The sequence below is a fragment of the Perca flavescens genome, chromosome 10, assembly GCF_004354835.1.
Source record: "Perca flavescens isolate YP-PL-M2 chromosome 10, PFLA_1.0, whole genome shotgun sequence".
Lineage (NCBI taxonomy): Eukaryota > Metazoa > Chordata > Actinopteri > Perciformes > Percidae > Perca > Perca flavescens.
This window is the reverse complement of record NC_041340.1, coordinates 24360661-24387529: the sequence shown is the minus strand read 5'-3', so window position 1 is coordinate 24387529 and position 26869 is coordinate 24360661. Positions and strand designations below refer to the sequence as shown.

General features: G+C 40.1%; 1 protein-coding gene across 3 annotated transcripts; it reads right to left on the bottom strand.

Moving 5' to 3' along the window:
* Nucleotides 1–637: 637 nt before the first annotated feature.
* On the bottom strand, nt 638–17175 carry sncb (synuclein, beta). Of its 3 annotated transcripts, none has more exons than XM_028589869.1 (6): nt 16992–17175; nt 14387–14520; nt 8176–8205; nt 7767–7852; nt 3030–3116; nt 638–1463 (listed from the first exon to the last, which is right to left on the bottom strand). In XM_028589869.1, exons 1-6 carry the CDS (start codon nt 17018–17020, stop codon nt 1434–1436), a joined length of 396 nt encoding a protein of 131 aa, XP_028445670.1. In that variant the 5' UTR covers nt 17021–17175; the 3' UTR covers nt 638–1433. The 3 variants fall into 3 exon arrangements, with proteins under 3 accessions (XP_028445670.1, XP_028445671.1, XP_028445673.1); XM_028589870.1 differs by lacking the exon at nt 16992–17175 and adding an exon at nt 15577–15695 and having other exon boundaries at nt 997–1463; XM_028589872.1 differs by lacking the exon at nt 16992–17175 and adding an exon at nt 14670–14789 and having other exon boundaries at nt 997–1463.
* Nucleotides 17176–26869: the final 9694 nt, after the last annotated feature.

The window sequence follows — 26869 nt, the reverse complement described above, 5'->3', positions numbered from 1 at the left end:
GCAGGAAGATTTATAGTAAATGATTTACTCTTCTACAATCTCAAAGTCATGTAAAAGATCATTTTAAACAGTTGTAAAAAGAAAAAGCCCTTTCTGTCTACCAGACCTTACACCGGCCCTGCGGTGTAGTTTTGTACCTGCAGTGTCTGTGACTCCCTTCGCGGCCGAGTGGCTCGTGCCTTTCAGGCTCTCAAAGGATTTCTTGAACGAGGCCATGGCTCCTGTCTCTGTCCCTGCAGCGTCCACACATCCGTCTGAGCCGGCAGCAGTGGGAGAGGCTGTTTAATACTCTCCGTTTGAGCCCAACACCACCGAGCCTGCACGTTCCAGCCGGATTAACCCAGACAAAACCCACCCAAAAGGGGCCCGATCAGACTGGCATCCCAACTATGGCAGCGTCCTGCCAATTGCCAGAGCCCGCTCAGCAGATTTTACACATCCTGTAATCAAACCCCCAGACAAGAGTGAGCATAAAGGAAAACATGTGAGGACGATGCATAATAGAGCCTCACTTAGATCAACAGGCAGAAAAAAAACAAAAAAAACAGAATTGGTTACAAGAGGTTTAAAATCTAATAAGTGATCAATGCCAAAAGCGAGTTTAAAATTATCAAACAACACTAACAAATGCTTTCTTTTTTTTACTTTTTATTTACAGAGGAATGTATGTTTGGCTTAACACATAAACCTTTATACTGACAAGTCCTGCAATTTAAAGCACATATTGATATGACAACCATTATGATTTCAAGACATAATATATTGACTTTAACTTGTTAAAATCTTCAGTACACACAAACACACGCACACACACACACACACAAACATGTATACTCTGTCAATTTCTAACAGATTTACTGGAATGATTTCATGAGCAACTATAAAGATACAATGTAAAAAAAGAACTCTTAATTGAAAAAAGTTCAAAGAAATTTCCAGAGAAATGCAGAAAAAAAGGAAAGAATCCACAAACAGGCATTGTCGACACTCAGGAGGATATTATTGTTTTCATATCTGCTTGCAACCGGACATATTTATTTTTTCCCACTCCCAATGTCTCATTGGAAGAGGATGAACATCTATTGCACATTTGTTTAAATACAAACAATATACAATACACACAAGCACAAAGTCACAAGCCCTGGCTCTGGTCTCATTTCATTGGGAGGGAGTCAAGGAAATGAGACAGAGAGGACAACTCCTACATCTCAATAAATACCTACACCCAACACATTACATTAATAACATGACATTTACAATATATAATAATAAAAGATTTGTCTTGAAGGAAGAACATTTTTCAGTGGGAATGCTTGTCTTTTTGTTGTGTTTTTTTGCAACAGGGTATAATTGTAATGGTTTCAGCATTTGTCCTTTTTATTGTTAGAAATATTATTGTGCTGCTGGTTGGTTGGTGGCTTGGACTGGTGCTTTTATGCTTCTGGCTCGTAGTCCTGGCTCTCCTGGGGAAAAGAAGAACCGGTTTTAGGAGACAGGCGGGTCAAATCTGCAGCACAGAGAAGCTCCAGGTTAAATTCAACAGAAAGACTTTGATTTAGACTTAATCGCATTAAAATCTATGGGGTTAAGAAGAATATACATGACAGAGGGCTTATTGTAACACATGATCTCGCTCTGCTGAAGGTAATGATGTCACTCCATCACCGCTGTAAGCTCCTCTGCTGCTTCAGTGCCTCTCTGCAGCCTGCAGAGGGCAGCACAATCCTACACCAGCTTCAAGGACGTGTCGTGATCACATTCCCAGCATCCTTGTAACCCTGCACACGCCTCCTCCACGCACATGATAATAATAAAAAAAAAAAAAGAAACGGCCTCCAGGAATGTGCAATAGGCTTAGGTCATCTGATGTGTTCACAAAACCAAGAGTGATACTGGATGAGATGGATTTATATCTCCAAATCCTCCCTAAGAGGGCTTGGTTCACTCTGCAGCACTCAGACTCCATGTTCACAGCAATGCAGGAAGACCCTGACATTACCCACAATGCACGGAGGCATATAGCGTCATCACCACACCCATTCCGACAGAGCTTGCACATCGCTGGTGTAGCAAAGGGTGGGGGGAGGGGAAAGCGATGCGGAGGAGAGAGAGATGGAGGAGGACATGGATGACACAAGCGATACTGCCTCTGAGAAATTCACTTTTAATTTGCATCTTAGGGAATTTCTTAGTTGTATTCCTTTAAACTGATGAATGCAATAATCCACTGACTGAGGCTGCAAGTGGAAATGGAAAGAAAATCCAACTAAATGCACAAAATAAATTAAACATTATTAGAGATCATGCAAAATCTCTCATTAAATCTTCTAACTGAAGCAGAATATTGTAAAATTCTCTGACAATGTAACAATTTTCTGGCTAAAAACATATCTAACGCAGTATTTAAATCATATATACTAGTAAAATTATCTTTTTAACATTATGTGCATTGTGGGATATTTTTATTCACTCTTGGCTATTTAAAAACTGGTTACAAAGCAATAGGTTCTGCACATTTTGTCTCGCCCCTGACGGCCAAATTCCAAAAATAACCATCTGTGTCAGACTCGCATCCTTCCTCCACAAACACACACGCGTGCACATACACATACACACACCGACACACACCCAACGCTCAGTGTAGGTAGCTGGTGCTATATTTACTGTACTCGCTATGTGGCAATTGGCTTGTTAAGCGCTCTGTTTTCATTCCCAGAGAAAAGAATGATTACCTCAGCGTATGCTGTAGTGTTTGAGTGGGAAAGAAGTGGAGGGTAAGTGTGGAGTGCTATTGAAATGCAATACAGCTCAAATGTGTAGCTATACAATGCTGATGAACACTGATGAACCTCCATCTACTGTGATTGCAGACCCCGACTTTACCGGGTTTTTTTTTTACAGGCTTTTCCCAAAACATACAAAAAGCTATTCACTAAATAATCAAATAGTTTGATTTGAACACCGAGATGTGAGCTACATTATTGTAGAGCCCAGACATGTATGCTGTTTGTGTCGTGTAGGCTGATTACCTGCTGGGACTCATCATATGTCTCCCCTTCTGGCTGCAGCATTGCATCTCCCTGGCCCTCCATGGCCTCCTGCCCGTACTCCTCAGGCTGCGGAGACAGAGAAAGGGAGATGGAGACGATGAAGAAAGAAAAAAAGAGTAACAGAAGCAACTATACATATTCTTAGTACATCATCATTACATTTGAGTCACAGAGCTCAGCATCAGCTTTTATGAAAAATAAATACCTGATGATCTTTAAAAAAAACAAAAAACAAAACACAGTTACCGCTTATTTGGACCCTAGATTCCCTAAAGACTCTCAGAGACTGTTGCACAACAAAAACAAGTTTTTTTAACCCATTTCTTTAGTTGCAGGGGCAGTTCCAAATCCAGGCAGCCTGTCATACAATATGTCCTTGCTCTTTTTGTACAACACAATACAATTATGAATGCTTTATTTTGTATGAAAATATTAAATAATAGAAGGGAACATCAATAGCCACAAATGTAAGTGATAGAGTTCTTAAAGTCTGGTTCACATCGTAGAAATGAAGCGTGGAGCGTTTGGAGAAGGTAACAGATTTGCAACTTTTTTTTTTTTTATTGTGCAGGGGACAGAATATTCTTTCATCTAGATGGTTAGAAGAAGATTATGGAAATATCTTCAGAACAACAGTAAGTGTTGATAAAAAACCTTGTGGGTTTTTAGTCATGCTAGCAGCACGTCAGTCCATCCACCGACAAAAACAACCGATAAAAGAAAAAGACCAAAACTGGGGCTAGAGCCCAAAACTAACAAAGCCTTAGTCTGTCTCTCAGCATTTCTCTCACCTGTCCAGTCTGTGGCACTCTGCCCAAAGCACAGTGTTTTTAACAGAAGACATAAATCTTTAAAAATGGCTAACAAATATAACATTTCATTTCCCAAAAAGGAGAAACAGTTTCCTAAAACAGCTGGGCACTGTGGTTTTCGGCCAACATTACTCAAGCAGGAGGAAATTGTGCATTTATCTGGGACTATTTTCAGCTGTGGACTAAAACACATTTGGTGCTCTGAGAGTATGTATTTACAGCAGCCAAAAAATGTAGGTTAAATTGAAACTGACTTTATTGGCCTGTGTTAATTATAATAAAGGAACATGTCACCAAATGCAACAGTGTGGCTTAATGACATGTTTTGAAGCATTTTTGGACTTGGACAACAATAGAGGCACAGAGAAGTATAGGTTTCATTGACAATGAGAGAAATATAGAATACCACCAGCCTTATCTTTTAAAGGGGTGCTATCCAGTTTTGGCCATTTCTTCGTTGTTTTCTCATTCTTTTGATCGCAGGTTTCTCTATAGAGCTCCCCCTACAGCTTCAGAATAGATATTTGGCAGCTCTTTCTCTGTTCCTCCGACAATGCTTTCCTAGCTTTCTGCTCCTTTTTTGCCGGCTCAGCCATGACGATAGTGTGAAAAACTCCATCGCTACCTTGTTAGCCGGTTCCTGAATGGGGGTATGTGTGCAGTGCCGTGAAGCAATTTGTTACATCGCGAGACCTGATATCACGCCGCCGGCCGAAAGTTGCAAGGGTGTTTTTTCTGCTCACAGGCGCTAAGGGGGAGCGAGACGACCACCATTCAACTCGAAAAAAGTCATATAACCATTCCAATGACTCCGAAGACGTTCAGTTAAGGTAAAGTAAGCTAAACAAACTGCATAGTTCCCCGTTAATATTTAAAGTGAAACTGATATTTATTGATTGATATATTGACACTCAGCCTTGACCTCAGCAGGTGTAAACAAACTGCATCTCCTTTTGAGAGCTTGTTGAAGCAGACAGCGCTCCATCATTGCTGCACCTGCTACTACGAGCTCTTAAAACAAAGCTAGTGGGTCACCACACATTTATTTTTAAACCCAGCACTAATCAAGTTAATTAGGTCAGCGAAGAACAGGCTATAATCCTATGGACTGTATCAAGCTGGTGTTATTGCTTTAAGCCCGCCAACACGATTAGCATGGCCTTAAACGCTGCACAATGGGAAACCACCATAAAGACACACCTTATCAGATGGATCACTGCCTGGGAAAAAGTGAACATGGAAAAGGCTCTTAAAGTGATTGTAAGAGAAGGGAAAAGGTCACATGTGAATTCAGTTGAGTGTCAAGCACAACAGAAGCTGTTTAGGTCTCTCTTTAAGATTATTTGGTAACACTTGACTTGAAGGTATTTGCATAAGAGTGACATGACACTGTCATGAACACATGACACTGTCATGACACAGTCATGACACATGAACCCTAACCCTAACCATAACTTGTCATGACAAGTTATGACTAAAAGAAGCATTATGTCATAAATGTTTGTGACTTGTTTATAATGTTTGACACGTTCATGACAGTGTCATGTCACTCTTATTTAGATACCTTCAAGTAAAATGTAACCGATTATTTTAAGTATTCTAAGTGAAATATTGTATTATATAAATGGATTATGTAAATGCAATTTTAATGTGCAGAATAGTGGCAATTTTGTTCTTGAAAATATCTGCAGGATACAGTTAAACAGAGTGGATGTACCATCCAGCACATGCTAGTGAAGCTGAGCTACAACTGAACAAAAAGGACATGTGTTAAAAATGTCAACAGTTTAACAATCTGTTTTCAGGGTGTTGAAATGAGTAGTTTTATCACTCCGATAGTGGCTGCGAGAAGCCTATTAGAGTAGGCTGTCAGATTTACGAGATTAGCGAGTCACTGGAGAGGGTCCAACCCTGAGGGATGAAGGCTTTGGACCTCCCTGTGTCACTGACAGCGAAAGACAAAATGTTAACATGCTGACAGGGCATGGACAGGTCATTTAACAAGCCAAAAACAATGAATAAAATGTGTATCACTCAAATGTCCAAGCTTGGCTATATGTAGATTTTTCCATGTTCTGTGTTTGTGAAAGTCAAATCTGTTCCACCTCTCTCCTCAGATCGAAGTGTGTATAAACTGATATGAGAGGAGACAGTAAGTGGTGCCATTAGCAGAGGTCTTCAGGGGTCAGATTGTGTTGAAGAAAGCTGATATTCCCACAGAGAGATTGAACAGTGAAACAGACTGAGTACTGAAGCTATGTCAAAGAGTGAAGGCAGCTGCCTGTGTGAAACAACAATTCATCCTCAGGAACCCTCAAGTGTAAAGCTGTCAATCAGCAGTTTACCCATTTACATTTTACATTGTAAATGTTGAGGAAAGCTGAATCATGCTGTGGAGAGTTTTATTCTTGCAAGTGCTGAGAAACATGTTTATAACTTAAATACTCAAGGAAACACTCGTTCTCAAAAATGTTATCATTTTTCCTCTGGTTTGAGACATTCAAATACAGCCAAGTTCTGTGCGCACAGCAGAGGCATATAACAGATGCCGACCAGTAACTCTATATTGAAGTGACACGCAACTTCATCAGCCCGTGTTTATCCCTGCTGTCTAAATCTGGCTCTGCTACAACCACAATCCTGTACAGACTTTAATGAACACAACTTTTAGCAAGTTGCCAACTGTAAGTGAGGCTTGGATCTGGAACGGAGGTTCCTTTTTCTCTGTCACGTTTTCTCATGCACATGTGAACAAACATAAGTAGACTCAATCAAGAATAACAGTAAACTGTTTGTTTACCATGCATATACAAGGCAGTTTGTAGTCATTTCATTATATGCATGCATTTAAAAATGGGCACTCCATTGATTTTACATATTTAATTTCTTTGTCAGGAAGAGTGCTACTCAGCCTGTGAAAACACTTGTATAATATGTTTTTTGGCTCTGAAGGAAGTTTTGCAAATAACCCCAAAGACACTATTGGGTTGCATTTTGGGAAAAGCATGATTCAGTGATTTAGGGATTAAAGTCAGGATATATCAGCCTCGATGGTCTTTTAAGCCCCAACGTGTCCTTCCAGGCAGCGCTGCCACCGTTGACTTCAAGGCACCTAACCATAACCCTAACCATTGCCTAATCAACTTCAAGGCAGTGCTGCGACTGTTGACTTCAAGGCACCTAATCCTAACCTTAACCATAACCATAACCATTGCCTAATCCTAGAGTTGGGGGCTTAAAACACTGATAAACAAATATCAGCCACCACTGCTTCAATTTTGGCCATTCTCTTTTAAATCTGTATAGTGGAAGTGAAATATTAAATTGGTGGAATATCTCTTTAAAAAACATTTTTCAATTTGAAGTATAAAGGGTGTCATTCAATTAATTTTGTGTAAGGGCCCGGGGTTTTGGTAAAGGTGTAAAAATGATTTTGTACGGCATTACCTAATCCTACCCTCTGATCATAATCAAACTATTAATGAAACAATTACTCAAAAAATTGAATAGCTAATTAACAAAAAATGTAAAACTATTTGAGAGGATAGAGTTTTTATCAAGAATTCACAGGTTCCATCTCCTTAAATGTGAGGATTTGCTCTTTTTCTGTGTTAAATATTATTGGAAATGTCATATCTTAAGGTTTCAGACAAAACTTTCAGGATGGCATTTTGAGCTCTGGAAACGTATAATATAGATACTCTTATCATACATCATATAAGCTTTTGAATGTGCATTGCAGTATTTTTTTCCAATCAGCTTTGATGTCATTTCCCAGTTAAGGGCCAACTGACTGTAATGCTTTGTCTGATAACAAGAACACACTAAAGAAACTACAACAGTGTGTTACACATCTCTATGTGTGCTAGCAGGGAGCTGATGGTGACTGTAATGGCGTACATACATTCATGTCAGCAGGAAACTCGTCCTTTTTCCCGAGGCCAGTGGCAGCGGCAAAGTTCCCGTAGGCTCCAGTGGTCTTCTCAGCCACTGTTGGTAAAGACACACAAACATCATGTACACACAACACACACACACACAAATACACACAATGTAACAATATCTCAACTGATTCAACAGACAGATTAAAAGCATGCACATGATGTCCGCCCTCTTTTGTTTCCTAATTGATTATTGTACAGTACACGGTGACCACTTACCCATTCCCCCTGCAACGCACACCCCGCCCACCATCACCATAATGAATTTGCCATTTCCCATTTAGAATTGAGTGTCTGGTCACTGTAATGAAACTGAGCGTGTTATTGCTACAGTAATGATGTTTAGGTTTGACTAACAGAAGGAAAACTCACCTGTGCCCACGCTGTCTTTGGCCTTGTTACCTGAATGAACAAAACCAAGAAAATTGTTAGAAAAGTTCCTTCAATTACCATTTCATGATTAATGATCTTATGTGTGTAGATATGGGAACTTTAAACTTGCCTGAAACCAACCACTAAAGCACTACTGCTATTTACTCAGCGTTTCTAGCCTGCCTTTAACTTTGTTAAAATTAGAGATGGTCCGATACCATTTTTTGCTTCCCGATTACGATTCCCGATCTTGTGTATCGGCCGATACCGAGTACCAATCCAATACCAGAGTGTCATATATTTTATTATGTCTTAACAGCTGTACAGTCCGATCACCGTGTGTGAGTGTGTTATGATTTCTACCTTTGTTGTACAGCCTGGCTCAGGTTAAACTGTTTGTGAAACATGAACAAGCACAAACAATGAGCGCAATAGAACTTTCTTTTACTATTCAGTTTGACAGGGAGTCATAACGGAAAAATAACTACTTAAAAAGGTAGATTTTCTTCATAAACTCCAGCACTTCCTGATACCAGCATTGTAGGCAGTATCGGAGGCTTTTCAGATACTGGTATCGGTATGGGAACATCACTAGTTAAAATGCACAATTTCTAAGATACTTGCTCTTTGCCACCTTGACAGGTCAAATATACCATCTACCTGACAGCATGATTCATGACCCACTGAATTTGCAGACATGACGAAAAGTGGTATTAATTCAAAGACACTGCAGCGTCCTGTTCATCACTGCTTACGTGATGACACACTGTCACTCACAAAAAATTGGTTTTCACATGAGTGATGCCATATCAGTTTCTTTTTTATTCACAGTTTTTTACAGCTCCAGAGGCAATAGAGAGAAATCATGGCTGCAGCACTTGGGTTGCTTGGTTCTTTTATTGTGAGGAGTTATTAAACTTTGTGGTCGGCTGAAATCAAAACTACCAATCCATTCTCTCACCTTTGGCAGACCTCATCCATCTACACTAAGGGGGTCATGATTTCAATTTTAAATTGAAATCGACCGAAATTAAGTCACAATCTTGAATTTCCAGTAAAAAAATTGAATCATCGATGCTGCCACGCCTCCATGTCACGTTCGGTCGGCTTGCCAAGCGGAAAAAAAACAAACCCGTGTAGCCTGCTCGAGGTAGTCCATTGATCCATTGATCCTGATTGATTCTACCACCACTCCAGTGGAGGCGGTAATGAGCTAGATTACTACACACACAGTAGCAGAAGAAGACCAGCTACACACAACGGAGCATACACCGGTCGCACTAAGATTGAGCGAAGCGCTGCCGGCACGCAAAATTACGAATCCCACTATGGCCACGCCAAGACCCGCCCTACGAAGCAGCTCGATTGGTTGGGGTTAGGCATTTCACCTCGAGTGGTTAAGTTTAGGGTTAGGGGATTGGTCAGGGGATAGGACCTGTACATGTAAGCATGGACGCCTGGCCAATAGTAGTGTGTGAACGCTATTGAAGGGCGGGTCTTGGCGTGGCCATAGTGGGATTCGTAATATCGCTGCCGGCACGAATGAAGTAAAAAACAAAACAGGAGAGAGTCGGTTCATTCTCCCGGTTCAGTGACACTACTCGGGTTAATAAACCGGCTCTTCGGTCAGTTCGTCAACACTAGTGTTGAAGTGCTGCAAGTCAGTCAACCTCCTCTAACTGAGCTACAGCCAGTCAAAAGATAGCATGGCAACTGCAGATGCAGGAGACCCATCAACACTTCTTTCACTGAAGTGGAAAGTATTTTGTATTTTCAGTGAGTAATGTTGACAACATTTGCGTTGTCGACAAAAAAGCCACAGTTTGCAAGCTCTGCTATGTGCGTGTACCATATTCTTCCACTGGCAGCACAACTAACATGGCAGTTAATCTGTGAGGTATATGTTCAACTGTTCGGAAATAGTTTGTTAAAGGTCCTATGGCATGCTGCATTTTGGATGCTTTTATATAAACCTTAGTGGTCCCCTAATACTGTATCTGAAGTCTCTTTCCTGAAATTCAGCCTTGGTGCAGAATTACAGCCACTAGAGCCAGTCCCACAATGAGCTTTCCTTAGTATGTGCCATTTCTGTGTCTGTAGCTTTAAATGCTATTGAGGAGGAAAGAGGGGGTGGGGGAGGGGGCAAGGAGGAAGGTGGAGGTGTGGCCTTGACCAACTACCACTTTGCTCGTTTGAAAGCTATGATGTCTCTCTCTCTCTTTGTCATGGGTGGGCCAAATTCTCTGGGCTGGCAAAGCAGAGAAAGGGGAGGTCATAAGGAGCAAGGTTACCTCCCCTTCGACCCATCAGAGACCCTGTTTACACGTACATGGTTATTTTTGCGTGTACCCTTCGTTTACACGCAAATGGAGAATTCGCCTCTGAAATCGAGTCTTTCTAAAAACTCCAGCCAGAGTGGATATTTCTGAAACCTTCGTTTGCACGATTGCATGTAAACTGAGATAAACGGAGGTTTACGCAGCCAAGAGAGAGAAAGAGGAAGTGATTGGTTGCTGTTGTTGCTATTTTCGGTATTCTGATTGGCTAACATGTGCTTGAGCTTCTCGTTACACCGCCATTTTCTCAAAGGCAGAGCAGGATACCCAGAGCTCGGTTTACACCTATCACCATTTCTAGCCACTGGGGGAGCATAGACAGGCTGGGGGAACTCATATTTATGTTAAGAAAATGTCATAAAGTGACATTTTCATGCCATGGGACCTTTAAGACACTTAATTGTTCAGAGAAGACTATGGACATGGCTGTTTTATTGTTTTTTGTTGTGAAATGTCATCTTCTGTGAAGAAGACTGCAGTTACAAAAGAGAAACTAGATGGCAGGTTATAGATATAAGTTATTGTTACATTATGTTGTTAATAAATGTTTTAAATCTGACAATGTAGTGTGGTACATTGTGAACAAAGGTCAGATAGTATATTGCATAAAAGTCTAAAAATGGCATAGCAACCTGTGCATTAAAAATAAATAAATGTAAAAATCGAACTGTGACCATAGAATCGAAAATGTAATCGAATCGAGGATTTGGAGGATTTGGAGAATCGTGACACCCGTAATCTACACTGTACTCCATCAAGGTATTTGGGCAATCTACAGTGTGCCCACAGGTCCTGATCACTCAAGCCTTTTCAACCTCTCTACTGTGCAGCAGTAGGCCTGTGCCTTATTGGTCCCTGAGGGCCTTTAAAAGCCAACAGAGGAGAGAAGAAATGATGATGTATGAGTATAGAACAGTCACTACAAAAGGCGAGCCTCAAAGCAAAACATACATCTAAGATGGGCATCCATTTAAGAATCTGCTCTGGTGAAGTGCATGCTACCGCACTATGTCTACAGTAACACGAATGGATGATAGTCGTGGGTAAGAATTTAGAAATATTAATAATTACAAATGACTTGTGCTATTTTGAAGCTTATTATTTTGCAGGAAAAAAACCTTAGCGTCAAATGAGAAAATGTTTTCTGTAACAGTTTCCTTTAATGAACACAAATATATATATATATATATATATATATATATATATATATATATATATATATGATTTGATTATCATTTTGGGGAAATGTGTTTCAAGCCCGTGAAGTGAAAATGAAAAGGATGTAAAAGATTACAGTCACCTTGGTGGTTCTAAAATACCAGACTAAATCTTGTCGCAAATGTGTCTTGAGGACAAAAAAATGTGTACATAAGGACAAAAAGACTTGATACACCAACACACAAATTAAGTTAAGTTAATTTCACATGTGAACTCTCCCTTAAATATATAAAATTATTACCACCTAAAATTTGATAATGATATAATTTAAACAGATTACTAAGAGTGATAATATTTTATAATGCAGTTTCAGGCTGTAGCTAGCAAATGCTGGTTACAGAAATAACTGTAGAAAGGAGCTGCCATATACTGAGACTGCCATAGTAGGGTACAGCGATGCTCTATGAATGAGGCTGTTAGTTGTGACATTAAATGGCATCTAGTACAGCAGGGTTTTTTTCATTTCCACCTCCCCTTCTTGCCTTACTCAGGCTGACTGCTCAGCTCAGCTGGGTGGGCGTGCTGCAGCAGCTGTCAAAAGGTGGGCTACAGGCCAATCGGATCGCTCTTACCCCTCCTCCAAGAGGGGCCTTCAAGCAACTCATACGCAGCTTTCTAGGGCACCGCTATGCTCAACAAGCAGCACGCAGAAGCACGGAGATGCCTTTCTGTGTACCACAGGCAAAAGGCATGAAGGGACACAGCATGGAGAAGACGGAAATGAGACTACACGTGTTTTGACTGCAGATTGACATGCTTGGTTCTGGTGATGAGTGAGAGGGACACAGTGCTAAATGTAGGGTAATTGGATTCCATCTAAATCCAGACACATCTGACAACTTATCCTGGAATACCCAAAGTCTCTTGAATGCACCCTAAACTGTCACCGAATCAATGGTACGAGCTGGGAGATTGTAGAACTACCAGCAGGTGTGTCACGGAAAATTTGGGGCCCTCTGACAACAGCTCAGCAACTGACCAAATACATATCTGTACCGACTGGTGGGTTCCAGGGCCCGTGTCCAGCTCTGAGTCTCTTGAGTGATCTGGCCCTCCCCATTCACATACAACAGACCAACTGCAAGCTGGCCAATATGGTAGAAATTATTCATCAACAACAACATGGGGTCTGTCAGTACAGATATACAGTTGGTGAAATCACATAAAATATAATAAAACAAGTGATGTTTATTACACTTAAGTGTGTGGAACATTACAGTAATTTTTCCAACAAAAATGCCAAACAAAATGTCTAGATCCAGCCTCTCAATCATCGTTGTAGACAGTAAGTCTTTGGTTTTGGACTGTTGGTTGGACAAAAAAAGAGGTCTAATGATAAACTACATGACCAATTGTATGATCAAGAAACTAATATTCAGATTAAGTGCTAATGAAAATAGTTTTGAGTTGCAGACCTAGACATGTTACAACCAAAATATACAACTCCAATATGGTTCTGGAAAATATAGTTGGTATCATTTTGTTTAACATTTGAATTCATTGAGCTTGGAATTATGATTTAAATTATGAATTATGGCCCAGCAAGACAGATAATTAAATAATGCATAGCACTGCCTTTGCAAGTGAAGTGTAAAGCTGGAATATGACAACTGTGAAAGTTGGCCTTTTTTTAATGTTAATGTAATTTTGATCACAAGATGATCGAAGAGATCGAGACAATGTTTTTTGTCAGTTTCTATTGTACCTTTGACCATCTGCGTGTGTCAACGCACCTCCATGTCACATGTGTTTATTTGAATAATGATCTAAAGCAAGTGAAACTGATTAGGCCAATAATCTAGGGCACATTTTTTGGCAATTGCACTTTACAATCAGGCAACGGTGGAACTGATCTGTGCAGATATCTGCAATGGTGTCCATTACAAATTAAGCTGCACTGTAAAGGACAAAATGAGGCCTTTAGTCTGTTTGTCTCCAGGAGGTGACCGCAGGGATGAGACTGTTTTGCAATCTGCTGCCGTCCAATGCACTGACATGTGGCAAGAGCTGCTCCCACCATCCTGCTGCCCCACCCCCACCCCTGTTCCCATCCCCTGCCTGGAGCCCAGTCAAGTCAGACGAGAGGGCACGAGGACATTCAGATCCTCGTATCACATCATGCATCTCAAAATAACTCCTTATACCACTGCATCCTTTTTAAAAACTACTAGTAAATACTGGATAGTGTACAAAGGGTAAAATTGCTGATTATTTAAATACTGCATCAGCCTATATAAGTAAAACAAAGATATCGACAAACTGTCAGTCTGATTTATTTATTAAATTACCGCTGCCATAATTTTTTCAAATTTCAAGGAGTGTATTCAGTTGTACTTATCATGCTATACACTGTAACATAACTTACACCAATAAAACAAGTGTATTTTAGCGTAAACTGTGAGGAAACCATGCCATACAGCCTGCTGCTTTCTTTCGTGAGGGAAGCATGCTATGTATTATTCAAATAAAGAGCGTTATTGTATAATCTAACCAATTGTTTCCGGACATATGAGGATGCTGCAGGAGCTGAATGATCAAATATCCTCTCTGCTGATTTGTTGCTGCTCCTGCAGATAGGAGGAACATTAGCAGTCTCGATGGGCCTGTGTATGATTTCCGTGTAAATTCACCTGCAGACAGATTTGTGATTGTCTTACCTACAAACATAACTCCTTCTCTAGTCTTTTCAGCCGCAACCGCAACTCCTTCCTTGGTCTTCTCCGCGGCCACAGCCATCCCCTCTTTCGCTTTAGACAAACCCTTCATAAAGACATCCATCTTGGCCGAATAACTGTGGAGAGATGGACCATACCTGCTGTCAGTCACCATCACTGCTGTCACTGGGTACAAATGTGAATTCCATCTTATTTATATTCATGTGTGCATAGCTCATATTAATAAGCAGCTTTTGGTATATTATTTCTATCTATTTCTACAAACCTGTATGGTTATCAGTGTATTATAGCACCATATGTTGTATGTAGTAAAATAATGCAGCACCGCCTCTTGTGGTGGATCCTGACAGCTGCAGTCCAGCCATCAGGCTGTAGTAAAACCCCTCTGTTCACTCATGCATTCAATCCCCTTTTCACATCCTCGTCAAAGCATGAAATATTCAAAGGCAAAAAAAAAAAAAAAAAAAAAAAAGGTTTCAATGAAATGGTTAATTGTGGAGGAGCTCATTAATTATAGCTCGCCTGTAATGCTACTCTCAGTGGCAGCGATGGCAGGGCTGCGCCTGGGCCTTTTTAAGTGACTGTACATCACATTATACTAGAAGGTGGCATGTATTGCACAAACTACACATCGTTGCTGGGGGAAGGGGAGCACGATCTCCACTATCACATCTACACGCATCACGGTTTTAACGTGGAATCGTGTGGATGTAATCTGAGTTTGTCCGATCACACGCAGCCAGGGGAACATTTAAATAAAACAAAGACGAGGCTGCAGACTAACAGCTCGAATGATATTCTTGCATTACACATTAACCCTTCAGAGTCCCATCCTGGGTGTTGCAGGTCAAGCCTTCAATTGCCACATGCATATCATTTCACGATGTCGACCATTTCTCACGTTTGCATCCGTGCCTGACTGTATGTATTTGCCATTGCATTATTTTCCAGACACGATTTGATGATAACCTGATACAAAAAGCAAGAAAATTAACACATAGGCTATGTATATGCAGTAATGTTGGTCAGGAGCTTTAAGTTGTTCCAGGCACGGTGCAAACCAGTGTCTTCCAGTGACGACGCTCACATGCATGGTCCTGAAATGGTGACATCTATATGCTTAAAAAAGGAACACTAATAAATAAATACCAAGAAAAAAACCGAGTCCTTACCTATTTACAAATAGCCGTCGACTTGTCCCCTTATGATTCCGTCGCACAGTCGACTCACACTATCTCTAAATGGGAGATATTTTTCAAATGATCAATAGGTGGGCCTACCGCGGGCTGATTTCCTCCAACAGGGACGGCCCCCTTCACGGTGCGGCTGAGACTATCACGTCCCCCCCGCCGACCCCTCCTCCTTTACTCCCCGCCCCTCTCTCTCTCTCTCTCGCTCTCTCTCCACCATCACTGCTTCCCTTACTGGTACAGCAAGGAATATGACCTCAGACACACCTCGACCCAGTGTCCATAACGAAAACGCATGTAATATGGCTGTAAAGTACCAATATGAGTACTACGACACTACAATCTCATTAAGTGCATTACTGTGGACTCTGGGTGCAATTATGAGCTCTCAGTTGTCAACATATCACAACTGAAATGATGCTAGGACAAGCTTTTTATTTAGATTACCTGACCTACTTGACTAATGGTTTCTCATGGACTCCATTTTGGATTTTACTTTGCTACTGCAACCCCACATTGCACTAAAAACTGGTACCATTTGTATTGCCTTTCATTATGAAATATAGCCTAATGTCAAATAGTTTATTGCATATTTATTTTTAGCTGCCAGAATTAGCCATATACCAGTCGTCTTAAAAATAACACAATAGGCTCTTATGAAGTGGAAGATGTTTGACACCAATAATCCCACTGTGTAGTGTGCCAATACTGACATGCATGAAACAGGAGTGTGATCTGAGGGTGATACCATGTTGTGAAAGAGATGGGGGTGGATCGATTTAGCATTAAGGCTGTGCTTTTATATTGACTTTTTTTTTTGAGCCGCTAGGGAAGTTATTGGGTGCTTTGAAAAGAAAAACACGTATGAAGCCAGTCAATATAATTATTTCATAACCTTAAATAATTCAACAGACGGGTTATTTAATGCTAGTATATTTTCCACGCTGATTATTAGTCCTTATAAAGTCACAAGGTGATTTCTGCTTTGCATATTCATTGAAATTCAAAGCTTGCGGTCACAAGCCTGTGATTTTATCGCGTCTTAATTTACGAGCACGCTTAACGTGCCTCAGCCAATCAGTGCAGACGATGACCTCAGATCGACTCATGGTAGAATGTCGAACATTCCATCAGGTCACGATGCTTTCTAGCGGACCAAAATAGAACAGGAGAAGACTAATTGCGCTAATAATGCTGTCGCTGGATACTACACGTTTCCCTAAGTTTCATTGATGTGTTGGATTTACAGCCTCGGCGAACCACCCCCTCCTTTTTTTACCCCCTGTCTGACGTACATACAGTGACGCCATCCTCTTTAGGAGTGGGTGAGTGATTATAAAATCCTCCTTCTTCCCCCCAACTCCCCCCTCCAGTTTGAGGAAATCCCAGATACCTACATCTCCTTGAAATTGTCCTGTCGTCTCATCTGGTCTCGGTGAGCATGAGTGGACAGGCTGTGGACATCCGGCCATTATGTGCCATGTCCTGCAAGGAGGTAACCTAGTAAAGTATTACCACCATACTGTCCTACAAAGGGAAAATAGCGCCTTATGTGCTGTACCAGCCCAAACTACAACATTCACCTCCCATGTAATAGTTTTACCAGGAGAGGAAATGAACTTTGAAGATGTGTATTTTACATATTTGGTATATGGCTTTGTAGGACAACATAGAGTAAACAATCGTGACTTGATTTCCAATCCTCCTATCAATTACATATTAGTGTGATTTGTGAGTAGTAGCTTGCAGTAAGTCAAAAAGCTTCCTCCTCCACTGAGACAGGCGCTGTCCAGGGTCCTGAATGGATCTATGTCTCTGTCCATGGTGCTGAACAGCTTCAGCCAAAATCCCACAGCCCTGTAGGATAGGATGCACGATATAAGGGGTTAAAAATGCTATAAGAAAACTTAATACATAATAACATACAGTTAACCAAGTTGTATTTCAAAGCTGCTTTTAGCCTAGAGGTGCAGTAGATAAATTCAGTATCTTGGTTTCCTCACTAACTGTTTGTATTTGTAAGCCGCATCTGCCCTCTTGTGGTCTTTTGTGATAACAGCATGCTAATTATTTTTCATTTACAGCATCCTTTACTGAAATTGCACATGAACATTAAATGCAGGGATTGTTTTATGAGACCACACCATTATGTTCTTATAATAACAGAGACACCTTTGTAATTGGTTGTTATAGCAAACATGTAGTGCCTAGCACTATGTATTAGCATATTTTGTTTAAAATATCCAAAGCAGCATTACCAAATTCATCTAATTAATTAATTAAAACAACAACAACATTAATTTCAATTAAACCCAATTCAGGTAGAGTTCCTGGACAAAGTGAGATGATGATGTTTCCACATGCATTTGGATGTAAAGCACATTCAGTTCACTTTTAATGAAAAGTGCTATATAAATTAAATATAAATAAAATGTTCTTGCCTGGACCTGAGGAACGGTTTGATTGTTTTTGAAACATCTCAGAAGTATGACACCCTTGTCCCCACTCTCCCATGAATGTTTTTTTTTTTATCAAGAAAAGCTAATATTTTTCTATGGCTCAGAGGATGGAAAATACTTTTTAGCAACAGTTGTAATTAAATTGTCATTAACATTACACATAATGTCAGCAACTGATGGAACATTTCAATTTTCTATTTCAATACTGTATTGCCATGTCAACACAGCTGATGGGAATTTGCTGCAGTGCAGCTCTTAAAACCAGAAAACACACACATACAGTATAAGTAAATAAAAATAAGTCAAATAAGATCAGCAAAAACATGAATTAATCATATAATGTATTATTACATGAATACATTCAAACATACATAATACAGTAGATTGTAATTTTACCAAAGGACCTACTTCAAATTCACTGATAATATGAAATTGTTAAATTATAATTTATATACTTTTTCTCTTGTTATTATTAAACTGTTTGCATTAGAAATACCATATTATAACATGGAGCCACTGTGTGTCCTTGTCTGAGCACAGTGTGATGCTGAGGAAAGAACATGCACTCTCTGACCAGATAGAGGAGACAACATCGACTCTGACCAGATAACAACGACATCAAACTCTGTATTATGATTGTATTTCACTCATAAATAAGCCGATGTAGAGGGCTACCAGTTAAGACATTTTCTGTACTATGCTGTAGTGCTGAAATTGGCTCCTTGAGTTCGTAAGTAAAAAACGAACCTTAAGATATCTTCAGTGTCTCTGTCTATTCTTGATAATATAACTATCCTAACAGAAATGAAACTGTAAAACAGTGACAATTGGGATAACATACATTTTCACTGTAAAAATACAAACGAAAACAAATCATTATTTCAGCTAAAAACAAAACTAGGCAAGCCTACTTCAGGTGATGCTCGTTCCCAATCAGAGGACGCCTTTGAATCACAGCCACAGCAAGCAGGAGGTCAGCAGATTCACCGAGCAGTAGGCTACTCTCTTCAAAGTAAAGTACTTAATGTATAGCCATACAGTTGTTAGATATGTTGCCAGGCTCCTTCTTTGAAGTCCCTAAAGGGGTCTGAGAAGTTGCCAAATCTAGTGACACATGCTGGGATGTAATATGGAGGGTTTCAGTCAGTTAGCATTCACTCTCCTGCACTTTAAAAATGACTAATCGAGATAACATGCCAGGCTCAATACACATAAAAGGTATTCAGCCAACTGCTGTTATGTAATACTGACCTGTCAGATTGCTTTTCAGTTACAATAATTCTCTCAAGAAGGATTTTCAGATTTAGTTCATCATGTCACCCACACCTCGATCAGAACAGCCACATTCAGACCAGTATTAAGATAGATTTCACTTTTGTGGTCGAGGTGACTAATGACTGTGGGAGTAAGTATTGAAATGGATAATACAATCTAACACCCATGACTCAGCTAAGACACATACATGAAAAGACCCACAACAAGTCTCCATCACGTTACTTCAACCCAAATACAATGCATGCTAGGAATATTGGACAAAAGGAAGTGCCAAATTAAAGTTATGCAAAGCTTGCTAATAAGCTAACAGTAGTCATGAGTTACATTCTTGTGATGTTAATCCTCCATCGTTTACACAATCAATTTATTCATTAACCTACTTGGATAAGTCTGTCATGTTCAAGTTCTATTTGTCGTCAACACAATCATAACAATTTCTGAACTAATTCTAATCATTGGTTAAAATCTCGTAAATGAAATAATGATTTGAATAAATGCCAGAGTTCTGAAATGGCTATAAAAATGAAATACGTTAGCCATCAAGGATCAATTGATTTCATGATATTGATTATGTGAATTTACAGTGTTCGTCTACTCTTTGACTACTTGTTGTGAGATTGCCCATCTTGTTTATAGATCATTCACAAGACATAATTATAGGCAATTCAACTTTATCTTAGTTCTAATGGTGAAAGTTTCTGCAGCTTTAAAAAACATTCCGATTCATGGGACTCAACCTAATTCCAGAAAACATTTAATAGTTGGACTTAGTCCTGATTGGCTCCCCTTGGTGAAAAAAATCTTTCAAGCTAACAGCTTTCTTAATGAACGGCACCTTGTATAGCCTCCTCTCAGCGGGTTTACCTTATGTGAATAGGAGGAGCTTGCTGTTTGCTAAATAAGAGTCTGGTGTTAAGACTTTGAGGACTTGGTTTTCCAATCCATTTAACAAATACCCTGTTACTACACTACATTAACTTGCACAGCACTTTAAAGAAAACAAGTTAAAGCACAGCTAAAATCAAAATCAGGGCAACTGAATAATAACTGCTTCTTAACGGCCACGTTTTTGCAGAAGATATGCTCAGCGGTTCACAGCAGAAGACTGTGGTTGCACAGGTTGGTGTTAAAGTGTGAATGAGGGGTAGTAGACTGTGTAAACTCCACAGTCCCAGCATCAGGCCAAAAATAAAGGTGCTTCACCATGCGTTTTATCCTGGGAAATAAATTGTGAAATAAAATGTTCCCTGTGTGCAGTTCCAAAACCGCTAGCACAGTCAGATTTCTCAGCCGGCAGTGGTCCTTTCAGCCCCCAGTGAGCCCGCCTTTAACCATCATGGCGTCTTTACGACCCGAGCTCCTGCACGATGCTTTTCCTTTTACAGATCCATTGAGTGGAGTCAGTCAGTCACAGCAAGCGTTATATAATTCCAATCAATCTGAGTTATAAAATCTTGACATAGGTCAGGCCTAGCAACAGCAGAAATTTACAGCTGTTTGGATTGCAAGTCATTTTCCCGTGGCATGTGCATACACACTGCATCTGCCTTCCGGAGCCGAGTGAAAATAAAACCCTGCCTGAGAGGGACTTCAAATCTGAGTTTTACTCCCTCTTTAAAGCAATCATGAGTGATTGGATACATTTACCGTATCAGGATGCATTAATATTCTTTAGTCTGCCATAAACTGTAGGAAAAAAAAGGAGGGGGAGTGCTTGCTGCAGGTCTCTGAGTAGAAAACATTCTTGACGTTTTTAAGAATGATGAATAAACCAGCAAAGTGAAGTAGCCCCTTAACACCTCTAGGTGGCAGCAGAGACTGTTTATCCTCTCAAGGAGAGTGATTACTATTCACAGCACTAACCAGGGTACATATCAACCCAAGACATACATGAATCGATTCAGTTTAATGTATACCCACACTCGCACAGAATGAAATATTTACTTGTATATGACGCTCCTCCGGAGGTTGAGTGAGGCTGTAGTTAGACGTAGCAGGATGCTGCTGTCATCACCTTAAGCAGTCTGAGCTCTCTCTGTCTCTGTGCACGTCTGAGACCAGCAAGTTTAGCATCGACATCCAAAATGGCTCAAGATTAATTTTCATCTCACATTTAGGATCCTGATTGAAAAGCAAAATGTGTATGTGTTTTTATTACACATAGCGTAGCCTACTGTCAGTGGGGATGTAATAATGTGCCGGAGGGTTTTCGCTCTGTTAGTTTATGACACACGCCTGTATTGTCATAAAGAATGTCATTGTGACCTTTACATATCTCTTAAGAATACACCAACGCTTTTCATAATGTTTGTTAATTTATGTAACACTTGTTGTTAACATATTTGTTTAAGTGTTCCTTTATCCACTGTATACATTATACACACTGTGGGCTTGTCTATAGTCTGCTGATCGAACTATCCTTTGGGTATAATAACGGATGTACTAAAATTAAAGGCATTATGTAAATTGTACATACAAAGTGCTCAAAGCTATTCTCCATCTTCTTTATGCATGCAGGCTTAATTCAATGAATCTGTGTGAGAGCACTTTCACCAACGGTTGAACTCGATATACAGCACCTGAATGTAAGCCAAGCTATACAGATTAACAATGTGACATACTGGAAGCAATATTACAATTATGTCATAGCAATTTGTTAAACTCTCTCAAGGCTGAGCGCATTAACAAAAGGATAACTTATGGGTTTTGTGTGCCTGCATGTGTGCGTTTGTCTGCAAATATGTTTCTTACAGGAAAAGGTTGCACATTTTTCTTTTATTTGTCAATTTTTGGCAGTTATATAAACCCATCCCAGCTGGCTGGTTGCCTGCACAATTGCCTGCTATTAATGCTGATGCATAATTGCATTACATAATGTGTTGTGCTGTCTTTTAGAGGAGTCAAACAGCTGTGGCTATTGACTGTCTGTGCTGTGGAAAGAGTCAAGCATTCTCCTCTAGTACCGCACCAGACAACTGCCTAATCATAAATGGGAGCTGTCACAGGTCATTGTCAATTTCAAGCCATATCAATGTGGCTTTTGTAACTGCCACAGCCCTTCAATGTATTTCATCAACAAATTGTACGATTTAAGGTCCAGAGAGATTTGATTCATTTATATTCTTCTATCAGACTGCCACTGATTTAAACACAGAAATCTTACAATGTCATCAGTGACAGACAGAGAAATCAATCTCTGTTATAGAAATAGAGATAGAGAGAGAGAGAGAGGACGAAGGAGAGTCGAGCATTTGCTGCGACTGGCTCGGCCTGTTGGTTCCCCAGCAGATGGTAGTGCAGCATCACAGAGGAGCATCTCTCAGAACAGGATGAAAATGGTGCAGGAGAGGAGCTGTCGGAAAATGAACGCTGCAGATTCCGAGGTACGAACCTTAATGGGATAATAGGGTAATATCTTACCTACACTATCATAGTGCAAGGCAGCACATTTAAAAAAAAAAAAAAAAAAAAAAAAAAAATGACAGCAGTATATCTTTTAACATCTCCCATATGTTGTACCCAGGGGGACGATTAAAAGTGGAGCACATTGATAGCCGGGGTGCAATGAATGTATGTGCGTATGGCTGCAGTTTTGAATCCATTCACTTACGTAAATGAATCCAGGATTGAGTGCAATCATATTATTCAAACTGCAGATTAAATACTTGATATGGCATGAGCAAAGACATCCAGCTGGGTTAACAGAAAGCAAACAAGCAGCAGAGCAAATATCAAATGTGCTTGCATGCGATATGTCAAAAGTGTTCTCAAGGGCTTCGTTTGCATCACAAATGGCATATTTTACAGAAGGATTTGTGACTTTTGTCTCATCAAACATTGCTTTGTTGTGTGAGATCATAGGTATTTTCTTGTCACATATAAAGCACTCTCTACCTGCTACAAAGCTGAAACCTTTGCTATTTCAGATTTGGCCTTTTCAAATTTGCCACGCTGTAAGTGCATGTTGAAGCGGGATCAAACTGTCTGATTCATCCAAGTTTCCAATTGCCTCTGCCCCTAAACACAAAGTCAAGTATTGTTTCTGTATTGCATGCCTATCTTGGCTGTCTTTAAGCTCTATATTGGATGGGCACAGATAGACTCACACTTGAAGGTGAAAGTGGGGTGAAGGAAGTTTGTCACACTGTAGCAAAAGCACCGAACAGGTTCAGAACAGCAGGTGGCCATATATATGAATGCAGCGTTTTCTGTTCTCACCAAAATGGAAGTAGAAGGCAGGATGCTGTGCTCTGGCAATGCAGGTTCTGAGCCAAATTTATTAACAAGAACAGACAAGTCTTTAAGGTGAAACATATCACACCATATATGTTCTGACAAAATACATCAGTGTTGGAAACATCGGCCAGAGGTTCTAAGGCATTACTGTATCCTTTGAAGTTGTGCAAATTAGCTCTCATCAGATGAGAGCTCTGCAGACTGAGACATCCAGCATATAAAAAAATTGCTGTGATTGGAAACCTGGTAAGCTAATGAGTTTGCACTTCTATCTTCTCAATTTGTACAGGCTTTTGTGCCAAGGCCTTTGAGGCTTTTCTGTGCCAAGTCTTGTGTTCTCATTGTTTCCCTGAGAATCTGACACTTTTTTTTTATGAAACTTTGGGGGAATCCATCTCCAAACTTTTTTCACATGGGAAAGACAAGGAGGCCGGGAAAATCACTATGAATTATGGATATTGCTGCAGTGAAATTAAGATGACAAAGGAATGGCATAAAAAAAAAAAAGAATCCCGTCTTAAATGGCTCACAACTGCATCTGAGCTGCAATGCGGCGTAACAAGTCATAAGTAGTTCTTGTTAAAGACTTATTAAACCCTATTGCTCATTCCTCCTTCCCTATTGTCAGCCAGAGAGACTGAACTCCTGCAGTCTTAGAGGCAATAACCATCTGCAACTATTAACTATTGGCTCCTCAAATAATGTGTATATTAGAATCTCATTTCCCTGTCAGAGTTGTTGCTGTAGAAGTGAAATAATTTAAGGCTGGTTGTGTGGTTGTCGCCCCCCCCCACTCTCTCTCTCTCGCTCTCTGTCTCCCTCGTTCTCTTTTGGTTTGTCTCTGTCTAAGCAGACCGCGTATTACTATCTGATAAATGAGCTACAAATGAGAGAGTTTTTTTTTTTTTTTTTTTTACACTTGGGAGTTGTTCAAATTATGGGAGGGCAGTGACCACAGTGCTTATTTGAGCTTAAGATGCAGGCTGTTGAGATTGGCTGGGAGCAAATCTAGAGGCTGGTTGAGTCTTCAGGCATGTCCAATCCTATCCATTCAACCATTAATGCCTGAGAGTAGACCAGAGGAAACACTACAGCCCTCAGATCAACTCGGAAGTAAAGAGACCAGGGTCCCTTTTCTCCTCGAACTCACTGCTTCCTTTGCCCAGCCTCGGTGAAAATTCAATAATTCTTACACATGACAAGACAGCGCAGAACACGCTCCATATCCTCCTCCTCACTATTTTAAACTACTGTACACTCAGCAGTTTAGTTTTTTAATCATAGTTACTTCCCATGCAATAATCAGCCGTCTGGAGAGTTCCGGATAAACAAACAGCAATGAACAGACATTTTATTATTACACAAAACACATTAACCACTTTATTATGTATGTAAGGAGCTGTTTTCTCATGGATATTCTATAGGTCAAACTGCTGAAGAAGATCAATTTAATGAGATATTGGAGAGAAAATTAAAACAAATGGCTCCAATATGAGAGTCAGAACTCCTCTGTACAGTTTGTACAGTACACACACCTCTATCTCTCTGTGAAATTCTCACACACACGCACACACACACACACACACACACACAGTAATTCTATGAGCCTCAAGGTTGTCGTGCTTATTGAATATATCAACTTAACCACTGATGTCATTGATCAAAAAGCCAATTCCAGTTCTATTATTGCGTTAGAGGGTAAAACAATTGCCAAATGACTTTGTAAGGTGCACTCACTTGGTAAACAGATCTGAGATCCATTAAAGCCTTGGAGATTATCAAGCCTCAGTCCAACAATTTGTGGAGATTGCTCTAAACAACTTGCTGGTGACATTCCTCGTCCAGTTGAAAGTCAATTGGAAACGTGGCAAGGAGCCCGCCAGCGCCACAAGCGCCCCCTGCACTTTAATTACACTGCACCTCAATGGCTGGCTATTTCCTCGTCCCCTCGCTTCACTTACATAACCATGTGTCCCTATCAATACCCCAGACCCACCTTTATAGTCCAGATGTGCCATAGGCTTAATAGCCATCACTCTACTGCCGGACACACTTAATCAGGGTATCTTTGCTCCATGATAGATATGGCATAGCATGAACACCATCTCATCAATATTAATGTCAGGATGTTACTCCATGCTGTGCCTTGTGGTTTAACGTAGCTGCCTCTCTCTGACCTCTGAGTGAGGAACGTGGGTGTTTTCCATGTGCTTAATCATAATGCACAGTGCCTACTGCATTGATAGGTTAATGTACCCGAGAGGATCAATGCAGTCTTGAGGACGTCTAGTACAACAGACATTTAAAGGTTCGGGGAAAGGCTTTAACAATGAGTGCAGTCTGTCCATGTTAAGATCTCAGTGCAGCTTAATTAAATGGGGTTGTGTAAGGTCTGGTGAATGGTGAGGAGTTACTGTAGATAATTGGCTAAACTAAAGCAACTGTTCTAAAGAATGCAAATTTAACCGAGAGCTCATTACGAGCACATACACAATATTTTCTACAACTAGTTTCTAAAGATCAGCGTCAGTTCAATACTTTCTGAAAAACAGGCACAATAATGAATGTTTGCAACCTATGGGGTCATAGTCAGATTAAACTCAAAGCTGTCTCGATGCCTTTTCCATCACAGTTATATAATGTACTGATATTCAGGATATTTGACGATATCTAAGCCTGATCCATGAATAACACTGACTGGCAAGGGTTCAACAGTCGAAGCATTGTTGTGCTGGTAATCTCCATAAAACTTTATGCAAATCTGCCAAAAAAAAAAGGGAGAGGCTTTTTGCCTCACATAGAAAAGTCAGCAATAATTGAGAAACAAGTCAGAAACTATTTTCATCCCTCTGTGTCAAGATAATGTTTTCAATCGAGTATTTGCAGTGAGGGTGTATGGTGAGCAACCATGAAAACGTGTTTCTTAAGCTCTTTTTATATATATTTATATATATATTTAAAATATTACCTGAATTACTGTATCTTTCTCCTCTGAAGAGGAAAAAGCCTCGGCATGGATACAGAGAAAAACATTTGCTCCCAATGAATAAATAATGAAAGGAAACGAGGTGCTTGCATTAATTTGCAAAGCAAAAAAATGCAGAAATGTTCAGTTCAAAGTTTTAAGCCAAGGTTTTGGGGGGAATCATTTACCTCACAGCGGGGTGTTACAATATGCAGCCAAATATAGCAACACTTTGGTGAGGGAACTTCAAAAAATGCAGTGTTCTTGACAGTAAATGAAATGGAAGACATTCTACAACCGTTTTATTTTAAAAGGGCTGGTACAGAATACAAAAGCAAAC